At 50.2% G+C, this 22734-nt stretch overlaps 1 protein-coding gene across 7 annotated transcripts; it reads right to left on the bottom strand.

Annotated features, from left to right (window-relative positions):
* Positions 1 to 1756: 1756 nt before the first annotated feature.
* On the bottom strand, positions 1757 to 17783 carry COQ8B (coenzyme Q8B). 7 transcript variants are annotated; one of them, XM_061596908.1, is made up of 15 exons: positions 17326 to 17783; positions 15933 to 16247; positions 15443 to 15509; positions 14708 to 14785; positions 12791 to 12913; positions 12129 to 12214; positions 11378 to 11518; positions 11126 to 11207; positions 10322 to 10415; positions 9575 to 9716; positions 9239 to 9346; positions 9069 to 9134; positions 8495 to 8581; positions 4399 to 4728; positions 1757 to 3246 (listed from the first exon to the last, which is right to left on the bottom strand). In XM_061596908.1, the coding sequence occupies exons 1-14, from the start codon at positions 17452 to 17454 to the stop codon at positions 4426 to 4428; spliced, it is 1821 nt and encodes a 606-aa protein (XP_061452892.1). In that variant the 5' UTR covers positions 17455 to 17783; the 3' UTR covers positions 1757 to 3246; positions 4399 to 4425. The 7 variants fall into 7 exon arrangements, with proteins under 7 accessions (XP_061452892.1, XP_061452891.1, XP_061452893.1 ...); XM_061596907.1 differs by having other exon boundaries at positions 1757 to 4728; XM_061596909.1 differs by having other exon boundaries at positions 1757 to 4728; positions 15933 to 16244.
* Positions 17784 to 22734: the final 4951 nt, after the last annotated feature.

Here is a 22734-nt window from a genome sequence, read left to right as displayed (position 1 = left end):
GCCCTTCAGTTATGGGCCACACATCTGGATAACCCTTTGTGCAATTAGTCTTTGTGAAGCAGCCAGGAGAAATGAAGACATTCCTAAAATTCACCTTCAACAACAGTATCTGGTTTGCTGGAACAGCTCAAAAGTGCTCACAGTCATCAAGACTGCCGGACTCCCTCTGGCCACCTCACTAAAAGGAAGGCCAGCTGGGGAAGGGTCATAGCTCAGCAGGTTTGCATGCAAAAAGATTGGTGGTTTAGTTTCTGGCATTTTGAGATAAGGCTGGAAGAGTCCCCTGTCTGGAATCCTACAGAGCCACTGGACAGACCAGTGCTCAGGATAAAGTAGCTTCCAGTTCCTATAAGGGCTCCCTCCGTGCAGCAGGTCAAGTAAAGTTCTTGTTTGATTAGCAGGCTGATAATTCACCCAAGGCGGCAGCACAAGCAGTGATAGAGAAACAGCTCTTAGCCCTTTACAAATATTAGATTGTCCAAATGCATGAGTTGAATGTATATTTTCAAAAATAATCTCATTTGGGGCTTGCAGTTCTGGAGGACTCACATGTACATCAAACATATACAGATTTTTTTTACACATTAATAATTATTTTAAACTTCCTGGAAAGGGACTCCTCAAGGATTTGTGATTCTTCAATAGTGCATCTTATTGTTGCTGCTAATATTATTGACTCATTAGTGGAAAGGCCTCTCTTCCTATGATGAAAGAGTGGTTCTTAATGGCCCTAGAGCTTGCTAACATGGGTAAGCCGATGGATATGGTACAGCAGAGAAATGGACTGACAAATCAGACTGCTTCTCTCACAAACTGGTGTATTTTTATTTCATGCTGGAATCAACATTATGCATTAGCAAGACTGGAATTTTCTGCATTCCTGTACATTTTAAATTGACCTCCCAACATCTTTTTTAATGTATACAAATTTGTAACTGCCCACATATGGTTTCCAAATTTTGTTTCCCTAAAAAACCCACAGCAATTCATGTAAATTAACTATAATTCCAACATTTCACAAGGAGCTAACCACAAAAAATCTGCTCCTCTCTAGATGTTAACCCCTCACAAGCTAGGCTGGCTCCTTTCCCAGAACCGAATGCAGGAGAAAGCAAACTGGCCAGCTTCTTGCAGGATTTGATTGCAGCTGCGCTTCTTTCTGCCAAACTGGGGTTCCGCCACTGCAAGCCATATAGTGACTGAAACAGGAGTGGACAAACCCAAGCCAGGCTTGTGTGCCCACCAGACAAGAGCAGCTCCCTTGAGGCTGCCCCATTTTAGTGAAATGAAGGCATTAATAATTGAACCTTAGCAGTATTGATTGACACATGTCTGCCATGAGTTCCACCAGGAGGCCAAGCAAAAATTTTGTTGTTCTCTTATTCATGGCTTTCTAAAAGCCACCATCCTCCTTTGCTAAGAGAAAGCCTGACCAGAGCAACAGTAATGCCTAGATTATTGATCTTGATATGCACTGTGTGGTCCTGAGATCAAGGAAAGATCAAAGACCCGTAGAGTTGCAGCACCACCTCTGTGCATGGAGCAAGTGGGGAAACGGTAAGGCCACCCCACGGCCGCAGTTCAACAGACACTCGTGTAGAAGTCAATCCTGCTAAAACACAACAGGGCTGATGCTTGCCTAAATCTGCATAGGGTCACGCCGCCAGGAGCTGCTTTCTGCGCTTCCTTATACAGCTCAGCTCACCTCTTTGAGCCACCTGGAAGGATCTGCGCTGGAATCCTCTCTCCAGCAGCCCACTGTGTGGAACGCTGCATTAAGCAGGGAGGTGGGGCACAGGCAGGGGGCAACGGATAAGTGGGGAGGCAGGAGTTGGACACGGGGCAGAAAGCAGGGCCCAGAAATGCCTACATAACCACATTGCCAAGAGATCCTGTCTCCATGCCCATTTCTGTATCTGCTTAGTAATTTGCATGTAAGTCATCCTGTAAGGGAAGGTGGCTTGTTAATGTCTGCTACAGGTGGGGGGAGGAGAGAAAGGGAAGGTGTACGTGAGGCTGGAAGAGGGCAGGTGGGTTTGAAGGCCCCTTGCTCGGTTTCTCACAAAAACGTCTTCACTCACAGCTCCTGCTTTCAGCTGCTCCACCAACTCAGAGAAGGACAAAGTGGAGAAACGCAACTGGGCAAAGCCAGTCCAAGTCACTCACACCGGAAGGAACAGCCACGGGGTCCACAGGAGCAGTAGCCCCTTGGATAAGGGAAGAAACCCCTTCCTCCCCATAAACGGGGCAGCTTCTGCTGTGGTCCTCATTGCTCTGTGGGCAGAACCAGCTCCAGGAGGTGCCGACAGGAACAGGCAGAGGCCCCTGCTAAGTGCAGACGGCAAGGGCGGCAGCAGCCCTTCCTCCAGGGAGCACAACCGGAGGGGAGATTGCAGCAGAGGCCAAGCAGGATCCAGGCTGCTGTGCCCAAGTTTAGCTTGGACAAGGGACAGTTGCAAGTAGGAGGATTTGCCAAGAGACCTGGGTGGGATGCTGCTGCAGACCTCCTCTGGAACCGTCAGAGCCAACCACGCTCCTACGACTTAATGCAGATGGGGGGGGAAAGTCTGGGCTACAGAGCCTCCAAAGTCAGCCTTTTCCCAACCTGGTGCCCTCCAATTGCTTTGAACTGCAAATTGCATCTGTCACACTGGACCAGACGATGAGCTTGGGCTTGTAGGGGCTCATGGGAGTTTTAGTCCAAAACAGCTGGACAGCAACACATCAGAGGAAAAGCTGCTCTGGTGGGTGCTTTTCAACAGGTGGTATTTTACTGTGTTCTTGGGTAAAACATATTTCTTTCCCCCCCATAAATGTATTTATTCAGTCTTCATATACAGAAGTGAGAAAAACCCCTTTCCTGCATTTCCCAGTGCCTGTATCATTCACTCCATCCTTGAGCTCCTCGGAGAGACACACGTTTGCACAAATACTTGGTCCATGAATCCAAACATCATCTGAATGAGAACAATTTAAAGGGGGTGGTAACTGATGTACTATTGTCTGCATCTGCTGTATGCGAGAGGAAGAGGCCAGCACGTTGCTGCAAAATTGTCTTTTTTCTTTTTTCCTTTCGCCAGAGGCAGTCTTTGAGTCATCTTTTCTAATGAAGCTATTTTCCACAGTTTCCTGTGCCAAAGGTCAAGACTCAACCCTGCAAGTCTCTCCAGAAGCATCCAATAAGGGATCTGGCCGCTGCCGACATAAATCCTATCAATCCTTTATACAACAGATCAGCATTATCTCCTATAAACATGTTTAAAAAAGGTAAATCAGACTTCTAACAAACTTTATTCCTGGAAAAAAATAATGGTTTTTCTTCCCAAAGCTCAGAACTTAGTCCCCAGTCCCAAAAAACAGATACAAAATAATAAAAAGCCTTCCTAAGTTTGCTGAAGAGGGCAGGGAGAAATGTTACAAGTGCTTCTGATGGATTAAATTCTGTTTCATATGTAGCTACTGTTGTTCCCTGAACATCAGAGGATCCAGCCGGCTAATTCCTTCTGCTCCCATCCCATTTTTGGCTCTCATCAGTCGCATTATTCAGTCAGATGTTTTCATTTTTGAGAGAAAAGCTGATGGCCAGTAAGCATGATCTGTAATAATACCGTGATCCCTCATTTCCCAGTTATTAAAGAGCTGGAAAGGAAAACAGAGGAAGCAGGAAACTCTTTGGCAAGAGTGGGGTCTTTCATCCAATCATCATTCCATTTCCAGGCTGCTGTAGAGTCGGGTACTCCAGGGGGTGGAAGGCCCTCCCTGCACAAAAGCATTCCAAATGGCAACTCAGCTTTCCCCTCCTCCCTTGTACCCCCTTTCGGCCTACAAGGCACAGCCCCCTGCTCTTCTGGTCCTCAGCACCTCCCTGCTTTCATGGCAAGGATGGCGCCCCTCTCTTTCTAAGGAAAGCAATGCCTGTAATAGCAGCACACACACACTTTGCCACACAAGTCTGCCTGGAGCTTCATCTGCTGCTGTAGCAACAAGAGGATGAACCGTCCCTCTGCCCTGGACCTCTCTCTCTCTCCAACAACACTCAAGGCTGGCTCTTGGCCTCCCTCCCTCCCTCCCTTCTGGAGGCAGAGGCAGGGAGTGCAGGAAAGCACCTGGCCTGTAGGGGGCAGGGTCTGGCTGTTGCTGCTACCTCCCTTGCCCCAAGGAGGCCCCAGTGACTAATGGGGCATGGCAGGGGAGGGGAATGGCGCAGCTGGCTGCGTTAGAAGCCGAGACGGCAAGAGGAAAGGCAAGCCAGGGTCCAACAGCTGAATGGGTCAAGTCAAGCGGTTGGTGTAAAGCAGAATCTGCCGGCAGACACACTGCAAAGGGTCCTAGGCGTGGACCCACCAAGCAGCAGGACAAACAGAACTCTTCTCTCTCAGAGCCTTTTGATGCACCCACCAGAGTAACAAAAGAAGGCCCCTCCCTCTAGGCCACATCCACAAATGCAGTGAGACACTCCTGGGCAGAGTACCGGGCATATGCCTCTTCAAACATCTCACGGCAGGGGATGGCAGCTCCCAGGCGGGCACAGATGAGGAAGGATCCGGCCATCTTGCGGTGCAAGGAGTAGCTCTCCTCTGGCGGAGGGCTCAACCGGTGCTTCAGCATCACAGGGATAAGGTTCTGGATGCATTGGGTCATGTTTTGAGTGCTGAAGTTGAAGGTGCCTGGAGTGGAGAAAGCCTTCCCCAGGATCATCACCGCGTCAACGTGTGCATCTTCAAAAACCTGCAGGAGGAGTGGGGAGATCAGCCCAGGGATCAACCCACCCCAGCCCACAGCCGTTGGCCCAGCCCTGCTCTCTGCCTGTTTGTTGCCTGTACTGGTGTGGGGTGCTCGGGTACAGACCACAGGTACCAAAAGCAAGGGGAAGAGTATTACTCTGGGCATGTGCAGACTGCTTTTCCCATGGGCTACTGAGAAGCCACAGCTGCCCCTGAAGATTTATATTCCTCCCTTCCTCTGACAGGGCAGCAAGCACAGAAGTGAAAAAATGATTAAAACATCTAAAAACATACAGATGGAGACTGGGAAAGCTCTCTATGTTGAAAGGTTTGTTGCAGGAGGAAGGTCTTCAGCAGATGCCAAAAAGACAACAGAGATGGTGCCTGATACTTAGTGGGAGGGAATCCCAAAGGGTGGGTGCCACCACACTAACGGCCTGATTCTTATATTGTGCAGAATGGACCTCTGGATAACACAGTATCTGCAGGAGGCCCTCGCTTGCAGAGCACAGTGATCGACTGGGTACATAAGGGGTGAGACAATCTTTCAGGTATCCTGGTCCCATCACATTTGGGAAGGAGATTCAGAGCCAACCTTTTAAAAGAAAGCAACCTCTACCCTTGCTGTTTCCCCACCATTGCCATTCAATATTCCAGCTGCACAGATTCTCCACTTCCCCTGACAATTCAGTGTCCTGCCACAATGCCTTTTAGCCACAGGCATCTCGGCCAAGTCATCTCTGCCATCATGCAGTCCACAAAAAACAGCATCAGAAGCCACAGCAAAGCAGGTGGCAGCAGGACCTATTCGGGCCCAGATAATGCCACCAGGGGCAGTTCCCTGGTCCTCAGGCTGTTAACTCAGAAACGAAAGGAGGATCTGGAGAGACCCCAGTGGCCAGCAGGCTACGGGGCAGAGGGAGAGACCTTGCCCCTGGAAGTTCTCTCAAAGCATGGACACCGTGGCTAATAGCATGAACTAAGGAGGAGGAGCTCAGTTCAGCCACGCTCACCAGGGCGCCTTTGACAAGACATTTTCCATCACCCTCAGTCTTCCAGTCTGCAATATAGGAAAACTAATGCTCACCTACCTTACATGCTTGCTAGAAAAATTGATGAGATTATGTATGTGAAGCACACTGAACACTTTGATGACATTTAAGCGCAATTATGATGTTGATAAGGTGGAGGTTAATTATTGTTGGATACAGTTAAATGTGGTCACAATAAGTTGTGACTTTGGATACCACTAGGGGGCACTACAAGCTACTGTGACTGAATCTGTCCAAATTTTGACAAAAATTTGTCAACAAACAGGGTCGGCTCCAGGCATGCAGGGGCCTTTGGGCATCACACGCACATCTCTGCCATCAACTAAGATGGCGGCAGCGGCTTCAGAACCTTAGGGGAACTGCGGCCACCATCTTAATTAAGGGCAATGGTAAACACTACTGTAGACAGGTAGGGGGGCCGCGCGGGGCTCGCGGAAGAGGAGCAGAGGGCCCTTCAGGGGCTCCTGTAGCTCTGGGGCCCTCGGGCCAGTGCCCAACCTGACCGCCCTTTAAAACCGTCCGTCAACAAATATGGAAAACTAAACAACTGCCCACAGACTGGAAGTGTTCAATATATATCCCAATTCCAAAGAAAGGAGATCCCAGGGAATGCAGTAATTATTGGACTATTGCCTTAATATCCCATGCAAGTAAAGTAATGCGCAACATTCTACAACAAAGGCACTTACCATATATGGAGCGAGAATAGTCAGACGTCCAAGCTGGATTTAGAAAGGGAAGAGGCACCAGAGATCATATCGCAAACATATGTTGGATAATGGAACGGAGCAAGGAATTTCAGAAGAAAATCACCCTGTGCTTTATAGACTACAGCAAAGCCTTTGACTGTGTAGATCATGAAAAACTATGGAATGCTTTAAAAGAAATGGGGGTGCCACAGCATCTGATTGTCCTGATGCGCAACCTATACTCTGGACAAGAGGCTACTGTAAGGACAGAATATAGAGAAATTGACCGGTTCTCAATTGGGAAGGGTGTGAGACAGGGGTGTATTTTATCACCCTACTTGTTTAATCTATACGCAGAACATATACGGAAAGCGGGACTGGACCAAGATGAAGGAGGTGTGAAAACTGGAGGGAGAAATATCAATAATTTAAGATATGCAGACGATACCATGCTACTAGCAGAAACCAGTAATGATTTGAAACGAATGCTGATGAAAGTTAAAGAGGAAAGCACAAAAGCAAGACTACAGCTGAATGTCAAGAAGACTAAAGTAATAACAACAGAAGATTTATGCAACTTTACAGTTGACAATGAGGACATTGAACTTGTCAAGGATTATCAATACCTTGGCACAGTCATTAACCAAAATGGAGACAATAGTCAAGAAATCAGAAGAAGGCTAGGACTGGGGAGGGCAGCTATGAGAGAACTAGAAAGGGACCTCAAATGCAAAGATGTATCACCAAACACTAAAGGATCATTCAGACCATGGTATTCCTGATCTGTATGGATGGATGTGAAAGTTGGACAGTGAAAAAAGTGGGTAAGAGAAAAATAAACCCATTTGAAATGTGTTGGAGGAGAGCTTTGCGGATACCATGGACGATGAAAAAGACAAATACTTGGGTGTTAGAACAAACTAAACCAGAACTATCACTAGAAGCAAAAATGAAACTGAGGTTATACTTTGGACACATAATGAGAAGACATGATTCACTAGAAAAGAAATAGTGCTGGGGGAAAAAGAAGGGAGTAGAAAAAGAAGAAGGCCAAACAAGAGATGGATTAATTCCATGAAGGAAGCCACAGACCTGAACTTACAAGATCTGAACAGGGTGGTTCATGGCAGATGCTCTTGGAGGTCGCTGATTCATAGGGCCACCATAAGTGGTAATCGACTTGAAGGCTCATAGCAACAGGGGACACTGTGCCATCTCGTATGGGGCCAGGAAGGAAGCCTTGCGCCAATGGCCTTTCTAGCCTGTCAGGATTCCTGCTCTTGGTGCACAGTTGCAGGATGCAGCTCCAGTAACACAACGCAGAGTGGAACAGGTGGGGCTGGGGGAGGCTGTGCTAGACTAGAGGAATAATCGCTTGCTTTCTGTTTTTTTCCGTTTATAACTTCAAAAGGGGACATATCCACTAAGAACATTCAAAGAATTAAAAACAAACAAAAAACCTACCACGACACAAATATCTAACTCAGCCTTTGCCAACCTGGTGCCCTCCAGATGTTTTGGACTGCAACTCCCATCAGCCCCAGCCCGCACAGCCAGGTTGGCAAAGGCAGATCCAAGTGCTGGAGTTTAGGCCCTTGGAAAGCAGAAGCACTTTCCCTGAGGAATAGCCTCCAGATCTCCACCACCAACCCTGTGACAAATGCCAAACCCTTGCGTTTACCGAGGACCCGGAGGGGCCCTGGGGAGGGGGCATCCTTGTTTCAAACGTGTATAATAAGCTTTTATACTGGTTTGCACTGGCATGACTCTCTCTAATCGACCTTGAGAACTGTCGGTTTGTGAAGGTGCCAAGAATGACATTAAAAAGCGTCACAGCTTAGTTTATAAGCAGTTAAGATTTCTAGAACTCCTTTGAGAGAAACTGCCACAGTTAAACTAGCTTAGGTGCACGTTAAAACCCTCCTCCTCTCCTCTCCCCACCTGGCTTCCTCTGTGCCAACCCGCAACCCTTGGCTCTGCCCAGCCTCCCTCAGGCAGACCACAGTTAGCTCCCTACAGTTGTACTCACCTTGGTCTCCAATCCAGTCATGAATTTGAGGTCTTTTGATTTCTGGAGCACTTTGGCTCTGTTCCCATCAGCGGCAGCTCTCACCACCTGCCCACACCACAAAAGGATTCATGGGGTGAAGCTCAGCTAGATACTGGGCACTGAGCTATGGCACCTGCCCCCCCTTCCAGCCAGTGACTAACCACTGCTGTCGTCCCCATTCTCCAATCCCCTTCCACGTGCTCCCAACTGTGAGGAGGGGGCTGCCCCCGCTGACTCCACCCCAACGTGGCTGTCCCCAGCCGACTTCCACCCTCCCACACGGCCGACAGAAGCTCTGAAGTGAAGGGCACAGACTCCACTGCCAGACCTTCCACTGAATATGCGGCAGCCGCAAGGACAGAGCCAGCGCAAATGGCAACGCTCCGGCTGCTGGGCCAGGCAGCACAGCCCACGTTCGTCACGGAGGCTTGTGTCTTGGCTCTGTCCGCATGTGCCTGGATCCTGGACTCTCCAGACAAGTCTGCCACCAAACCCTCCTTCATTCCAAACAGGCAGCTCTGATCCCAGAGCCAGGCAGGTATACAGCACTTACCTCGATGTAATGGTCAGTGAACTCCTTGCCAAAGTCTCGGCAGGCACCAAAGTCCAGCAAGGTTATCTGGAAGGAACGGGGCTGTGGTGTGAGATGGGCTGCAGTACAGCTGCAGCCTCTCAAACCTTCCACACATCTGCCCCCACCGAGGAGTCCAACAAAAGCCCCACCTTGTGTCTCTCGGCGTCATAGAAAAAATTGGACCAGTTTGGATCGGTCTGCATGAAGCGGAATTCAAAGAGCTCCCGGAGGCAAAGGCGAAGGATGTGTGAGCAGATCTGGGGCGGGAGAGAGAGAGGATGGGAAACGGTCAGCATGGAGGCCTTCCATGGGCAGACAGAGGAGGAGGATGTGGCCTTCTCGAGAGGGTGAATGCGGGGAAGCTCACATCCCTGCCGATATGGATGCCCTGGGGCTCTTTTCAGCTCTGGCTACTAGGCGCCGCCTGAGCTTGCCACGACTGCTTCCGTAAAGAGTCAGCCGTGTTGCTGTCTTCCTCATCTTACCTCATTACGGAGCTCCTGGTCGAGCGCTTGGCACTGGTCCAGCGGGACGCCCCCCGCCAGCTCCATGGACAAGACCCTCTTGGTGGACAACTCGCCAAGCACCTCAGGCACCTCAAAGAAGGGGTCTCCTGCCAGAAGGTGCCTGCAGAAGGAAAGGTAGACAGGGAGACAGCGGAGCGTCAGGAGCCCACAGCAGAGGCTCTCTCTAGGAAGGGGGCGGCACCCGTCAAAGCCAGAGTGCTGCAAGCTGCAAAGCCCTGAGAAAGGGCTGTGGCTCAACGGCCGAGCACCTGTTCTGCCTGCAGAATGCCTGGGTTCAAGCGGCGTCTCCAGGAAAGGGTGGGTACGTCCCCCATCTGAAATCCTGGACAGCTGCTGACAGTCAGTGCTGGCACTACTGAACTGGACGGGCCAAGCGTCTGACTCAGGGTCACAGGAAGCTGCTGTGTATACTAACTACCAGATGGGTAAATTCCTAGAGTGTCAGCCTGAGGCTGCAGAGGCTGCTGCTCTGAAATGTCCCCATTAGAGAACGCTGCGGCAAGGAAGGATCTTGTGCTGGGAGACAGAGAGAGAGAGACAATGGAGGGGCAAAGACTCCGGGGAGCCCAAGCGCAGATGCTTCTGGGCAAAGGGGTCTCGAGAGCTGACCTTTGAGAGGGGAAGCAGCCAAACAGACAGGCACCACCCCCGAGAGAGGCCAGGGACATCTCCTGGGAGAAACGGGGCCAACCAGGGATTTGCTACCTGAACTTCCGGGCGCAGTCGGCTTCCCGCTGGTAGTCACACTCCCACCCCAGCTCCTTCTGAAGCACCTGCAGGGTGTTGTCTGCAAAGAGGCCTACAAGGAAGGAGAAGCAGAGAGGATGCGACAGAGGCAGGGAGGGATGCCGCTCACCCTCAGCTGCGCCGCTGGAGAGCACAAAACTCAGCATCCCAGGAAGCCCCCCCCAGCCCCCCATCCTAAGCCCTGCTGAGGAACGCTGAAACACCCTGCCTGTCCTGCCCCTGCTCCTCGTGGGAAGGTCATTTCCCCTCTCAAATACCATTTTCTCACCCACCCCCAAACCCTCCCTGCTTTCCAATCCAGTTTCCTCCAAGGCCAAGTCCTCAGCATTCCACGGCTGTTCCTGCCTCCTCGTGGGCTGGAATGCCCATGGACATTCTGCGACTTCTTGTCCAATGACTGAGGCTTCCACAGAAGGATTTCAGGGGCCCAGCAGAGCTCTTCCTCTCACTCCACCCTTTGCCTTCTCTTTGTACATGTCCCTGATTCCATTAGCTGTGAGAAGCCCCCATATGCAGCCGCCCCCTCCTGTTACACCCCAAGCATCAGCGGCTACTTTCCACAACAGCTACGTCCTACTTCCACTGTTAGAGGCAGTAGGCTTCAGAATGCCAGCTGCCTGGGATCGCAAGTGGGGAGAGGGCTGCTGTGCTCAGACCCTGCTTCTCACTGGCGCATCTCGGAGGCCACCAAAAGCGCTAGACTAGGTGGATCCCCTCTGGCCCAACCCAACAGCCCCCAGGCTCTTCTGGTGTCCTTCTTACCTTCTGGGAGCATCACGGTCATCTTCAGCACTGACAGAAGGTTGTCCACATCACTTCGGATGCTCTGAGCGATGCCAGGATACTGCAGGGGAGTGGGAAGAGAAAGCATCAGGACCAGCTAGGCTGGAGGATGGGACCCAGCTTGGCCACCTGCCCACAGGTATCCAGCTTCATCAGCCCCAACACCTGTGCTCGCAGTCAATTTCCCTTCCCACAGACTCTGCCTCCCATCTCCATGCAGCCAGTGTTTACCTGGATCTTCATTGCCACCTCAGTCCCATCCTTCAGCACCCCAAGGTGCACCTGCCCGATGGAGGCGGCTGCAAAGGGAATTTCCTCGAAGGAGGCCACTTTGTCCCGCCAGTTGGTGCCCAGTTCTTCCACCAAGACCTCCTAGGTCAGCAACAGAGAATCAGGCACAGGGTTCAGGGTAGGGCCACCTGCAGGGCCAGTTGCTGCTGACATGGGAAAGACGGCCGCAGCAATGCAGGGCAAGGGACACGCAGGGGGAGTGCCTGGCGCCACCAGCTGCTGGGATGGACGCAAATGGTGCCTGAGCGTGCTTGTTTTCTTGTCCTTCCCTGTCCCTTTTCCCTTGTGTGTCATGCGTTTTACATTGCTAGCCTAAGAGCAGTTATTTAACTTTTGTAAATTGTATTTTGTAAACTGTATTGTTTTATTGATGTATTTTATATTGTATTTTTATATTTGTGTTTTTTGTAAGGTGCCTTGAGGGCCTTTGGCCAAAAGGCGGGGCATAAATAAATAAATAAAAATAAATAAATAAATGCCTTGTCCCCATCCCTGGGCTCACAGGATCCCCACTTGCTGGTCCCCCTTTCCTCTCTGCCCTTCCTGGCCCACAACTCAGAACGTGACAGGAAACGAGATGGGAGCAAAAGGTACCAGGCTCAACCTCCTGCTCAGGCCCAGCATCAGTTCATGCCAGCCCAGCCACAGCAATGCCCCCCTTCCCACGCATGCACACACATCAGCAACACACCATCATCTGGGAGGGCGGCATGAAATCTGCGCTCTGGCGGACGCGCTCGAAGATCCGCTGCAGCTGGGGGCTGATGAAGCTGTTGTCTGTGGGGAGAGCAGTTAATGGGGATCCCTGCTCTGCCACAGCTCACCCCCTCTGGGGCCACAGGGTGACCACCACCAAGTGGCAATCGGATGGTCTGGAGCCTTCAGGGAAACAAGTTTACAAACATCACAAGTGGAGGGGGAAACTATTATCTGCCTTCTCTAAACACACAAAGTCCTATTCAGGCGTTTATATTCTAGAGAAGGGGCAGCTGAGCTACACCCATTCCAGCCCTTCCTGCCCCCATCGCCTGCCACAGGTTGGAGGGGTGGCCATCTGCAGCTTGGTTTGTGCCGGCTCCCTGTGCTGCAGACACTTCCTGAATAGGGCTACAATCTTGAGATGCTTGGTTTGCACCTGATGACAAGGAACTGCCACTCCCCAGCCCCCCTGCTCTCGTGGAGAGGCCCCCAGCAGCTCAGTGCTGACCTACAGAAGGCCTTTGGCCTGACCCAGGGTGGCAATCCCTGGGCAGGAAGAAACAGCCTTCTAGAGGGGACTGGCTTGGGGACCAACCCCAGAGGTTGCTGTGCACAGGCATGGGAGAAGAGGGAAAGAGGCAGCCCTGTCCATACCTTGAATGCTTAGCATCTGGCCAATCTTAAGGGCCGCCCCACGCATCTTGCAGAGGGTGTCCACGATCCGCTCTGCGTTAGCCTCTGACAAGAAGGGGTTGGATTCCAAAAGGAAACTTCCATCTGCAGAGAGGGAGGGAGGGAGAGAGAGAAAAAAGGAAGGGCCTGAGGTGGCGTGCTAGGCATTTGCCAGAGCCTTCAGGTCTCCCCTGGGTAGCGTTCACCTCCACTGAGAACCAGCTGTTCCTTCCTGCTAAGAACTGGGTAGGGAAAAGGCAGGAGGATGGCCCACTGACTGCCAGGGTACTTGGCATTACCCAGGGGCTCGTTCTCCATCCTCAATGGACAAAACAAGGACTAAAAAGAGGAAGCAAGTTATGTTATGTTACATTTATTTCTATGCTGCCTTTCGGCCAAAAAGTCCCTCAAGGCGGCTCACAAAAAATAAACAAATACAAATTAACAAATATAACAAATCTCCAACATGTTACAGGAACAAAGCCTCACACTTTAAAGCTTTGAATTCTTGGAGCATCGTGCTAAGATGTCGCTGGATTAGAGATGCTCTTGCTTTGGAGCCTTAACTCATGAGTTTTAAAAACAGGCTTAAATTAAAAAGCACATGGAAAGAACATGACAATCAATTCATATCAGGCAATATGTTTTTGCACATGGTCCCACTTTTGGAGAAGGGTTAAGGGGAAGGGAGGGCTGTGGGGAAGCCCAGGCAGGGGTGAGAGAGAGGAAAGGTTCTGCAGGAAAGGCAGGCTGTCCTGAGAGAGAAAGAACCAGGAGAGGAGGCAGGCAAAGGAACCAGCACACTCCCTGCTCCAGAGTCAGCTCAGAACACTTGCCTGAAATTGCCACATTCAGGGGAACTACAAACTGGGTGGTGCAGTGGTTAGAGTTTTGGACTAAGACTGGGGAGACCTAGGATCAATTTACCACTCAGTCCTGAAGGCCCCCTGGGTCCATCACTATCTTTCAGCCAAAGCTACCTCACAGGCTTGTTGTGAGAATAATGGGGGAGCTGTGTAAACTACATACTGAGCTTCTCTGGCAGGATAAAATTGTGACAGACACACAGATAAACATTTCTCATAGAATCATAGAGTTGGAAGGGGCCTATAAGGCCATTGGGTCCAACCCCCTGCTCAATGCAGAATCCAAATTAAAGCATCCCCAACAGGTGCCTGTCCAGCTGCCTCTTGAAGGCCTCCAGTATTAGAAAGCCCAACACGTTCCTAGGTCATGGATTCCATTGTCTTACCATTCTAAAAGTTAGGAAGTTTTTCCTGATGTTCAGCCAAAATCTGGCTTCCCAGTATTCCGTGTCCTGCACTCTGGGACGATCGAGAAGAGATCCTGGCCCTCCTCTGTGTGGCAGCCTTTCAAGTACTTTCAAGTGCTATCATATCTCCTCTCAGTCTTCTCTTCTTAAGGCTAAGCATGCCCAATTCTTTCAGGCTCTCCTCTAAAGGATTTGTTTCCAGTCCCCTTATCATCCTTGTTGCCCTCCTCTGAACCTGTTCCAGTTTGTCTGCATCCTTCTTAAAGTGTGGTGTCCAGAACTGGACACAGTACTCAAGATGAGGCCCAGTTCTTCACACAATTTGGAAACTATACTTCTGTTAATGCAGCTTAAAATAGCATTTGCCTTTTTTGCAGCCACATCACACTGTTGGCTCATATTCAGCTTGTGATCAACAACAATCCCAAGATCTCCCATGAAGAAGGTTTTATCTGTTTGTTTGTTCAGTAATTTAAAATTCTGTTTCTTCAACCTGTCCTCATCTGTCTCCTGTCTCCATTTCCCCAATACGCGAAATCTTTAAATGCAACCCTTTGTTGTGCAGCACATGGATGCACAAGAGTGTGAGCACACAGGCATATGTCCTCCAGTTGCATCTTTCTTACCCTTGGGTTTGTGCTCCCCATTAAGGGAGTTCTTTGCCACTTCCACCAAGGCTCCAAAACCCAGACCCACAGCCAAACCTGGAAAGAAAGGATTGTGTGTGATGGGAGTGGCAGTTTCAGTCCTGCCACATGCACTATAGTTCAGGAGGTCAAAGCACCAGCTGTGGCCAGGAAGGTGAAGCTACTCTGCAGCCAGACCGACTCCAATCTTCCTAACAGCTCCCTCTCCGCACCCCCCCCGAGGCCCCTAATGTGGCACCTGTGCACATGTCTACATTACAAACCTAAATCTTGTCAGGATGACTCTGAAAAAACACTCAGAGCTGTAATTTTGTGAGTGGAATATTAATTTCCAGCCATGAATTCTCAGCCCTCTCCAGTTTCAAGTTCTCAAGGTTTCTTGCCATTGTTTAATTCTTTTTCTTGCCAAAAATAACAAAATAAAATAATAAAAATGGTTTTGTTGTTAAAAATAGGGGGCCTGCCTGGGATACCTTTTTGTAGGGGTATAATCAGCTTCATGCCCATCACAGCAGTGCAATTGCAGCTGTTTACAATGTTCAATGACTGGCCCTTTCCCCTCAGCAACTGGCAGCTATATAAGCATTCTGTGACATGATACAAGCCAAACCAAAGGCAGTCAGGTCACTAACATCCACCCTGGCATTCTCCCTTTTCATCTCCCTGTGACACACACATCCTCAGCTCTACACGTCATATCCTAGAGGATCTCACCTCCAAAATTTGCAAGCCGTCCAACACGTGTAACTGGCACTTTCTGCTCCCGGGCCCTCTCACTAAGCTGAGGAACAAAGCAGACACCAAACAGCAGAAAGGTAGAGCCAACCAGATACTGGAGAGAAAGAGAGAAGGCACCCCCCCTTCTCACCCTGCTTCTGAGCTTCCCAGAGACCTCTGTCCTGTCCCTTTGGGACCAGAATGCTAGGCTAGATGGATCCACCCTGATCTGATCCAACAAGCCATTTTTTATGTTCTTAAGCAGTGCTGAAAAGCTTCTGGGAATATGATTTGAAGTATTTCTCCAGCCCTGGTCCATGGTGACAATTAGCAGTAATGCTTGCACATACATCTGAATTGTTGTGATAAACATTTCTTCAGTGCCATATGAAGGACCCTCAGCCACCCACCCATGAGGTCCAGCGCCTGTCCAGAGGTCCTAGTGGGATGGCTGCTCAACTTTCCTCCTACAAGAGACAGTTCTTACCTTCTGCCTCATTTTGCCCAGACTCTCCTGGCCCCTCTTTAGCCTAGATTCCCTTGCTTTCTGGATGTCTTCCACCGTGAGGCCTCTGAACAATGCACTCTGATGAATCAGACGGGGATGCCCACACTTGGAGCTTCTCAAGAGCCTGGGTGCCCCCATGATGACAGGAAATGACTGGACACCTGAACAAGAAATGGTCCATTCTGAAGTGCTTGTGGTGTGGCAAGAATTTGCTCCCCATAACGATGAACCTCCTTGGCAAGGCATGTTTTCCTGCTCTTTTCGGAGAGATGTTGGCTGCTCCCTGGCTTCCTGCTATAAGAAGAAACCCAACAGCTGTTCCTTGGCATTGCATGTAGCCTACACACTGGTCCCACCACCCTATATCTCCTGCAGCTGCTCTGGAAGTCACGCAGCAGGGCCCAGTCCATGGCACACACTACTCAGCCACAAAACACTAACACTTTCTGAAGCCCCAGGGTTAAAAAAAAATACTCTGGATTGGAAGAGAAGGGAAGAGTCAACGCCACGGGGAGGAATTGTTTGCAATCTCATAGTGGTGGTGTGGTGGTGTGAAGAGACTGGGAAATTTGGGAAGGCCAAGCAAGGGAGTGACTGACCATCAAGGAAAAAGGCTTTCTCCATTTTTGGCTTCTTGATCTTTACAAGCCATTACAAAGATGGGAAAACCAAGCTTGTCTGTGTGCTAGATCTCTCCCTTGCAAAGTTTCTGTCTTGCACAACTCAACCATTACATAAGAAATACAAGTTATATGTAGTAATATATTATACTGGAACTGCAATTGCCAATGGTCTTGCACTGGGCTCCATGTAACAATCTTTGTGTAGCCACCATGAGAAGACTTGGCTCTCCAGGACCCAGGCTTGGCCAGCCATACAGGCATATCGCTCAGTCAGCCCCTCGGTTCCCCATAGAAAGCAGTGACCTCCCCAGGCTGTCTAGAGAAGAACGCATAATGCACAGCAAATGCAAGGGCTTTGCACATGCAGCCTGCTCTTTAAGTGGCAAGGAGTATGAGCCAGATTCCTGTTTAGGCCACAAGGATTTAACTGGTTGGTTCATCTGTAGGGGCTGGTTTTTTTATCAGCGATGCTGAGAGTTAACGGCAGGGGTTTTTTTAAGGCTATTTTGGGGGCAGCGTCCACCCACATTTTCCAGCAGTAACATTAAGATCCTGTCCAGAATGCACCAGTACACTTGTAGCACAAGAACCAGCACAGAGTGTCATGTTTCTGAGGATGACACACGTTCAGTGATTTTTTTTGCATACTTATTGCACGAGGCCTGGATGTTGGACTCTCGGGTCTGATCGAGCAGGGTCCTTCCGACGTCCCACCCGTGCGCGCAAACCCCGACCCCACAGCAACTCACCGTCCTGTTCTTGGGTCTCTCTGCAGAGTTGTGGGAGCAGCAGGGATGCCATGCAGGCCTTGCCGCTGCAGGAACGACCCTCCCCACAGAGCTGGCCCCCAAGAGGCTGAGCCCCAGTTTCCAACGCATCTCGGGGGGGGAGGCTGGAGGAGGAGCTCAGGGTCAAAGGGCACCAACTGGCCTGACTAGGCCAAGGGTTAAAGGGCAGCCTGAAAAAGGGAGGGATTCAGGGCCAAAAGTTACTACTATCAGGGTCAAGGGGGGCTGATCTGCTACAAGCCTCCCCCGCCAAAAATAGTTGGGTGAGAGTCTCCCCCTCCCGGGCAGAGTCAAAGGTCATCAAATCAGGGGAAACCGACACCCAGCTCCCATCGCGGTCTGACCGTCACTCCTCGCAGCCCACCCGGCATCCACTTCCGGCTCCTCCTGGCTCTTCCTCCCTTCCGTCTAAACAGACAGGAGAGGCGCCCAATCACGGGCGCCGACGTGCCTCTCAGCCGCTGGGAGGAGGCAGCCAATCGGGGAGCGAAGGTCAGAGTTTTCCCCCCGCCCCTCCGTTTCCATTCATTCATTCATTCGTCCCTTCTGCCTCCAGCCCATTCGCGGCTAAGGCGGAGCGTGAGCCGTTCTCCTGTGGAACTCGCTGCCTCGGGAGGCAAAGTCAGTGGCTGCGCTTTGTTTGCGCTCGGCCTTTCCTCGGCTGCGTGAACCCGCGTAGGTCCTCCTCCTGCCCAGGGGGCGGCCCTGGGTGCAAGGCTGTCCCGGCCCAAGGCCTCTCGGGAGATACCAGAGTTGTCAGAAGGGAGTGGATGGGGCCGGCCCTTGCAGTTGCTCGCTGGCCCAGCACGCGGGCATCCCGCCAGGGCTCCCCACTGTGGCAGCGTTGTATTTCTGGTTAAATCGGGGCCTTTATTCCTAAACCTGCATAAATATATATAAATTATCATCTGTATGCAAATCTTCTTTTTTTAGGCAGTGCCTCAGTGGGCCCCCAGCTGGCCGTTGAGGCTTCTATTCTGCTTGTGGGCTTCCCATTGGGGTAGCTGGCTGGCCTCTGTGGCGATGCCAGCCACCAGATTGCTCTGATCCGGCTGTCTCTTCTTGTACTCTTAAAAGTTACACCAATCTCCCCTGCCCCCCCCCCGCCAAAAAACGCCTTGTTCAGCAAAAAGAACCCCTCTCTCCCCTTCCCATATCCAGAGCTCTGCATAACACTGGCCTGTATGGGAGGGTGGCAAGAAAGAAGCTGTTACTCAAAAAGTACTATCTGAAACCACGTCTAGAGTTTGCTAGAAAGCAAGAGAGTGCCTCAGCTGTGATGACGGAAAAGGTTTTGTGGTCAGATGTGAGACCAAGATTTTTGGCCAAAACTCAAAGTGCTGTGTGTGGCGCAAACCTAACATTGCCCATGCCTCAAAACACACCATCCCTACAGTGAAGTGTGGTGGTGGCATCATGGTGTGGGGATGCTTCTCATCAGCAGGGACTGGGCATCTTGTTAAAATCGAAGGAAGAATGGATGGAGCAAAATACAGGGAAATACCGCAAGAGAACCTTCTTCATTCCACTAAAAAACTGAAGCTTGGGAGGAAATTCACTTTTCAGCAGGACAGTGGTCCCAAGCACAAGGTCAAAACAACACTGGAGTGTCTCAAGAACAAAAAGGTGAATGTCCTACAGTGGTCCAGTCAAAGTCCTGATCTCAATCCCACTGAAAATTTGCGGCGCTCTTTAAAAATTGCGGTCCACAAGCGACGTCCAACCAAGCTGAACGACCTGGAGCAAATCTGCCAAGAAAAATGGGCCAAAATCCCTCTGACACTCTGTGCAAAGCTGGTACATACCTACCCCAAAGGACTTAAAGCTGTTATTGCAGCGAAAGGTGGCTCTACCAAATATTAGTGTGGTGGGGTTGAATACTTATGCAAGCAACACGATTCATTTTTTTATGTTTGTTACAAACATTTCCCAACATAAAACCAATGTCACCATACAATAATTGATTTGAGTTTCAGTGCTTCAAAATAAAATATCATACAGAACAAAGTTACAACGTACCATTCGCAATTCAGTAATGTGAGAGCATTGGTCAGGGGTCTGAGTACTGTTGCAAGATGCTGCATCTACTGTAGCTTTGGCTTATGTAGGGAGACAGTAGGGAGTATTGCAGTTCCCCCAAATCAGCGCTGACTCCTTATCCTGGACATGTGGGGCAGGCTGTTGCTAAGTAGGAAGCTGCCTTGTTCGGGGTCAGAGGACTGTCCATTGAGGCCACTGTTGCCTCTGCCCCGGGGGTGGGGGTCCCAGGCAGAGCAAGGGCGTTCCCCGTCACCTGATGCCTGGTCCTTCTAACTGGAGATGCTTCCGGACATTGACCCTGGGGCCTTCATGCAGAGTGACTGCTCTGCCCCCAAGCTGTGCTCCCTCCCTGCTGGTTGTTGACCCAATAAGGAAAAGGAACCCAGGAAGGCGCCTTATTTGGAGTCAGGCCACTGGTCCATCATAGAATCATAGAATAGTAGAGTTGGAAGGGGCCTATAAGGCCATCAAGTCCAACCCCTGCTAATTGCAGGAATCCAAATTAAAGCATCCCTAACAGGTGGCTCTCCAGCTGCCTCTTGAAGGCCTCCAGTGTTGGAGAGCCCACCACCTCCCTAGGCCATTGGTTCCATTGTTATACTAAGAGTTAGGAAGTTTTTCCTGATGTTAATTTGAGATATGGCTTCCTGCAACTTGAGCCCATTATTCTGTGTCCTGCACTCTGGGACTATTGAGAAGAGATCCCGGCCCTCCTCTGTGTGGCAACCTTTCAAGTACTTGAAGAGTGCTATCATATCTCCACTCAGTCTTCTCTTCTCCAGGCTAAACATGCCCAGTTCTTTTAGTCTCTCCTCACAGGGCTTTGTTTCCAGTCCCCTAATCATCCTCATTGCCCTCGGTGATGTCCTTATATGTTAAAACCTGTAAATATGGTAAGTGTGGGTTTATTAAGGGATGTATGGGAAGTGAATTGAATGAGAGGGGAGAGAGCATGGGTTGGAATGCTGGAGAATGCTGGATGATGATTGGCTGAGTGTTTGAATGGCTGAAGGTATAAAAGGGAGGATGACAGTTGAGAGGGGGTCTGTTGGTGAGAGTTGTTGGGGAGTCGTTAGTGGAGAGTTATTTGGATGGGTTGGGTTTGAGGGAGGGTTGGATTATATTTGGCTGATTAGACAGTATATATATATGACCAGAAACATAAAGAATGACACTATATGCAACCATATGCTTGTTAAACATTCCTAAAGTAATCTTGTTATTTCCTGGTGTTATCAAATAAATACTTTTATTGGTTTACCTAAAGCCTGATCCTTGGCTGGGGATACACAGACCAGAAGGGAGGGCAGGGTAATTACCAAGGCTGGAGGGAAACAGTATCGAATAAATAGTGGCAGTGGTGAAGGGAGATATTGTAACATCGTCAAGTATCCAGAGCAACCCAGGATTGTATGCTTTATAGACAAAGATACAAGGGGGTTGTGGACAGCAAGGGCACCCAGGCACAAAGTAACAAGCTATAGAGAGACTGAGGCAAAGTCTCTAGCAGTATTGTTTACAGGGAGTGACTGGTGATGCTGCCTAGCAGTGGGATCTTGTGAGATCTGTGAAAAAAATAAAAACGACGATCCTGACTGGTGGTGTCCTGAGGTGGTGCCTAGTGAAAGGCGGTAGCCACAAGCAGGTGGGAACCTCACAGGGGGAGTCAAAGGTGGGAACGTCACACCCTCCTCTGAACCTGTTCCAGTTTGTCTGCATCCTTCTTGAAGTGCGGAGACCAGAACTAGATGCAGTACTCAAGATGAGGCCTCAGAAGCTCAGTGTTCTGGCGTAAAAGATGCTGTGGACTGTGGCTTGCAGCTGCCCTGCTTTGTCCGCGTTCTCTTTCAAAGGAGCAGCCTGGCATTTCCTGTCATTCCCAAGCTTATCCGAAATGACCTCTCTCTTGTGAGGAACTTCCCAAGTGCTTACAAAGGAGGAGAACAAAGAGGCTGCCTTGGTCCAGCACTTGTGCAACGTGGGAGTTGGAGGCTTCCAGCAGCATCCGGGATGATGAATGGAAAGCATCAGGCCAGAAAGGGGGGGGCAAAGTGCAGTCGCCTTCAGTGACTCAGGAGGGAGCAAGCAAGTTGCTGTGGATCAGGGCAAACATCAGTAGTTCAGCAAGATGCAGGATTTTCCCAGCTCATAATTCCCATTTATGTATACTGCGAAAAAAAGGTGTGGATCAAGGTTGCAAATATCAACCCTGGGTGAGTCAAGGCCCTGAATTCCAAAACTGGCCTAAGAAACCTCTTGGGATTATGTACAAGAAGTTAATTGTTTGCCTTCCTAAACGTTTCTTCTAGAAGGTGTGTGCCATAACTATACAGTGCCCCAAAGCGATGTGATCTGTGTACATCAGGGGTAGATAACTTGTGGGGCCCTCCAGATGTCACTGGACTACAACTACAACTCCCATCATCCCTGACCATTGGCTATGCCGCTGGTGACAGAGCACCTGCCTTGCATGCAGGGGGTCCCAGGTCCAACCCTGATGGCATCTCCAGTTAGGGTAGGGGGAGGCCACTGCCTGTCAGAGTAGACAGCACTGAGCTACATGGACCAAGAGTCTGTCTCTGTTCCTAGGCAGGGCCGCAAGTTGGCCACTTGCAGTGAAGAAACCAAACCAGGAAAGGGAGAAAAGGCAGATGAGGGATTTGGGGGTGTCAAGTAGCAGCAGAGAAACATTCAAACTGGCCTTTGCCAACCATGTGCCCTGGGGGCAATGCCAGCTGGGGCTGATGAGAGCTGTAGTCCAAAATGTCTGGAGGGTGCAAAGGTGGTGAGGGCCAATTCATATAACTGTTTTTCAAATTATCTTTCTTACATTTTTCAGCATGTTTAAGGCTTTCACTTCTGATGTTTGAGATGCCAACAAATGGGAGAAATAATGGGAAAGATGGCAGGACAGAGGACAGTGCTGTCGAGAGTCTGCTACCTCAGTGGGCAGATGGTGGAAGGGGTCAGAGCTGGGGCCACCCCAGGTCTAGACACACCTGGATACAGTCTGCAGCTCTGGGTTGATGGGGGGGGGAAGGACGGAGAGAAATAGATCCAAAACTCTGGAGGGGCCACAGCGCAGCAGTTTTGAGTGCAAAAGGCCCCAGGGTCAATCCTTGCCATGTTCATGTGAAAAGACCCCAGGTTGCAGAAGGGCTGGCAAATCTCTTTGCTTTTAAGAGTTGCTAGTAATGCGGGGGGGGCAAAATGGGTGGAGGGTCTGACAGGCACATATGCTCATATATGTTCTGGACAGGGGCTTGGATTAGACCAGGGAGTCGTGATTCCAGGGCTTTATTCCTGCTAGCGTTGGGAGAGAATGGCTGT

This window comes from Rhineura floridana, chromosome 15 (genome assembly GCF_030035675.1).
Source record: "Rhineura floridana isolate rRhiFlo1 chromosome 15, rRhiFlo1.hap2, whole genome shotgun sequence".
NCBI classification, from domain to species: Eukaryota; Metazoa; Chordata; class Lepidosauria; order Squamata; family Rhineuridae; genus Rhineura; species Rhineura floridana.
Note: the sequence above shows the minus strand (reverse complement) of the source record. Positions and strands in the feature narration are given on the sequence as shown.

Coding starts and splice junctions, on each gene's coding strand:
- COQ8B (XM_061596907.1), bottom strand. CDS start 17,454: ATGCGTTGGAAACTGGGGCTCAGCCTCTTGGGGGCCAGCTCTGTGGGG. Junction 11,208..11,377: donor AGGTGGCAATGAAGATCCAG/GTAAACACTGGC, acceptor ACTCCCCTGCAG/TATCCTGGCATCGCTCAGAG. Junction 10,416..11,125: donor GACCGTGATGCTCCCAGAAG/GTAAGAAGGACA, acceptor CCTTCCTTGTAG/GCCTCTTTGCAGACAACACC.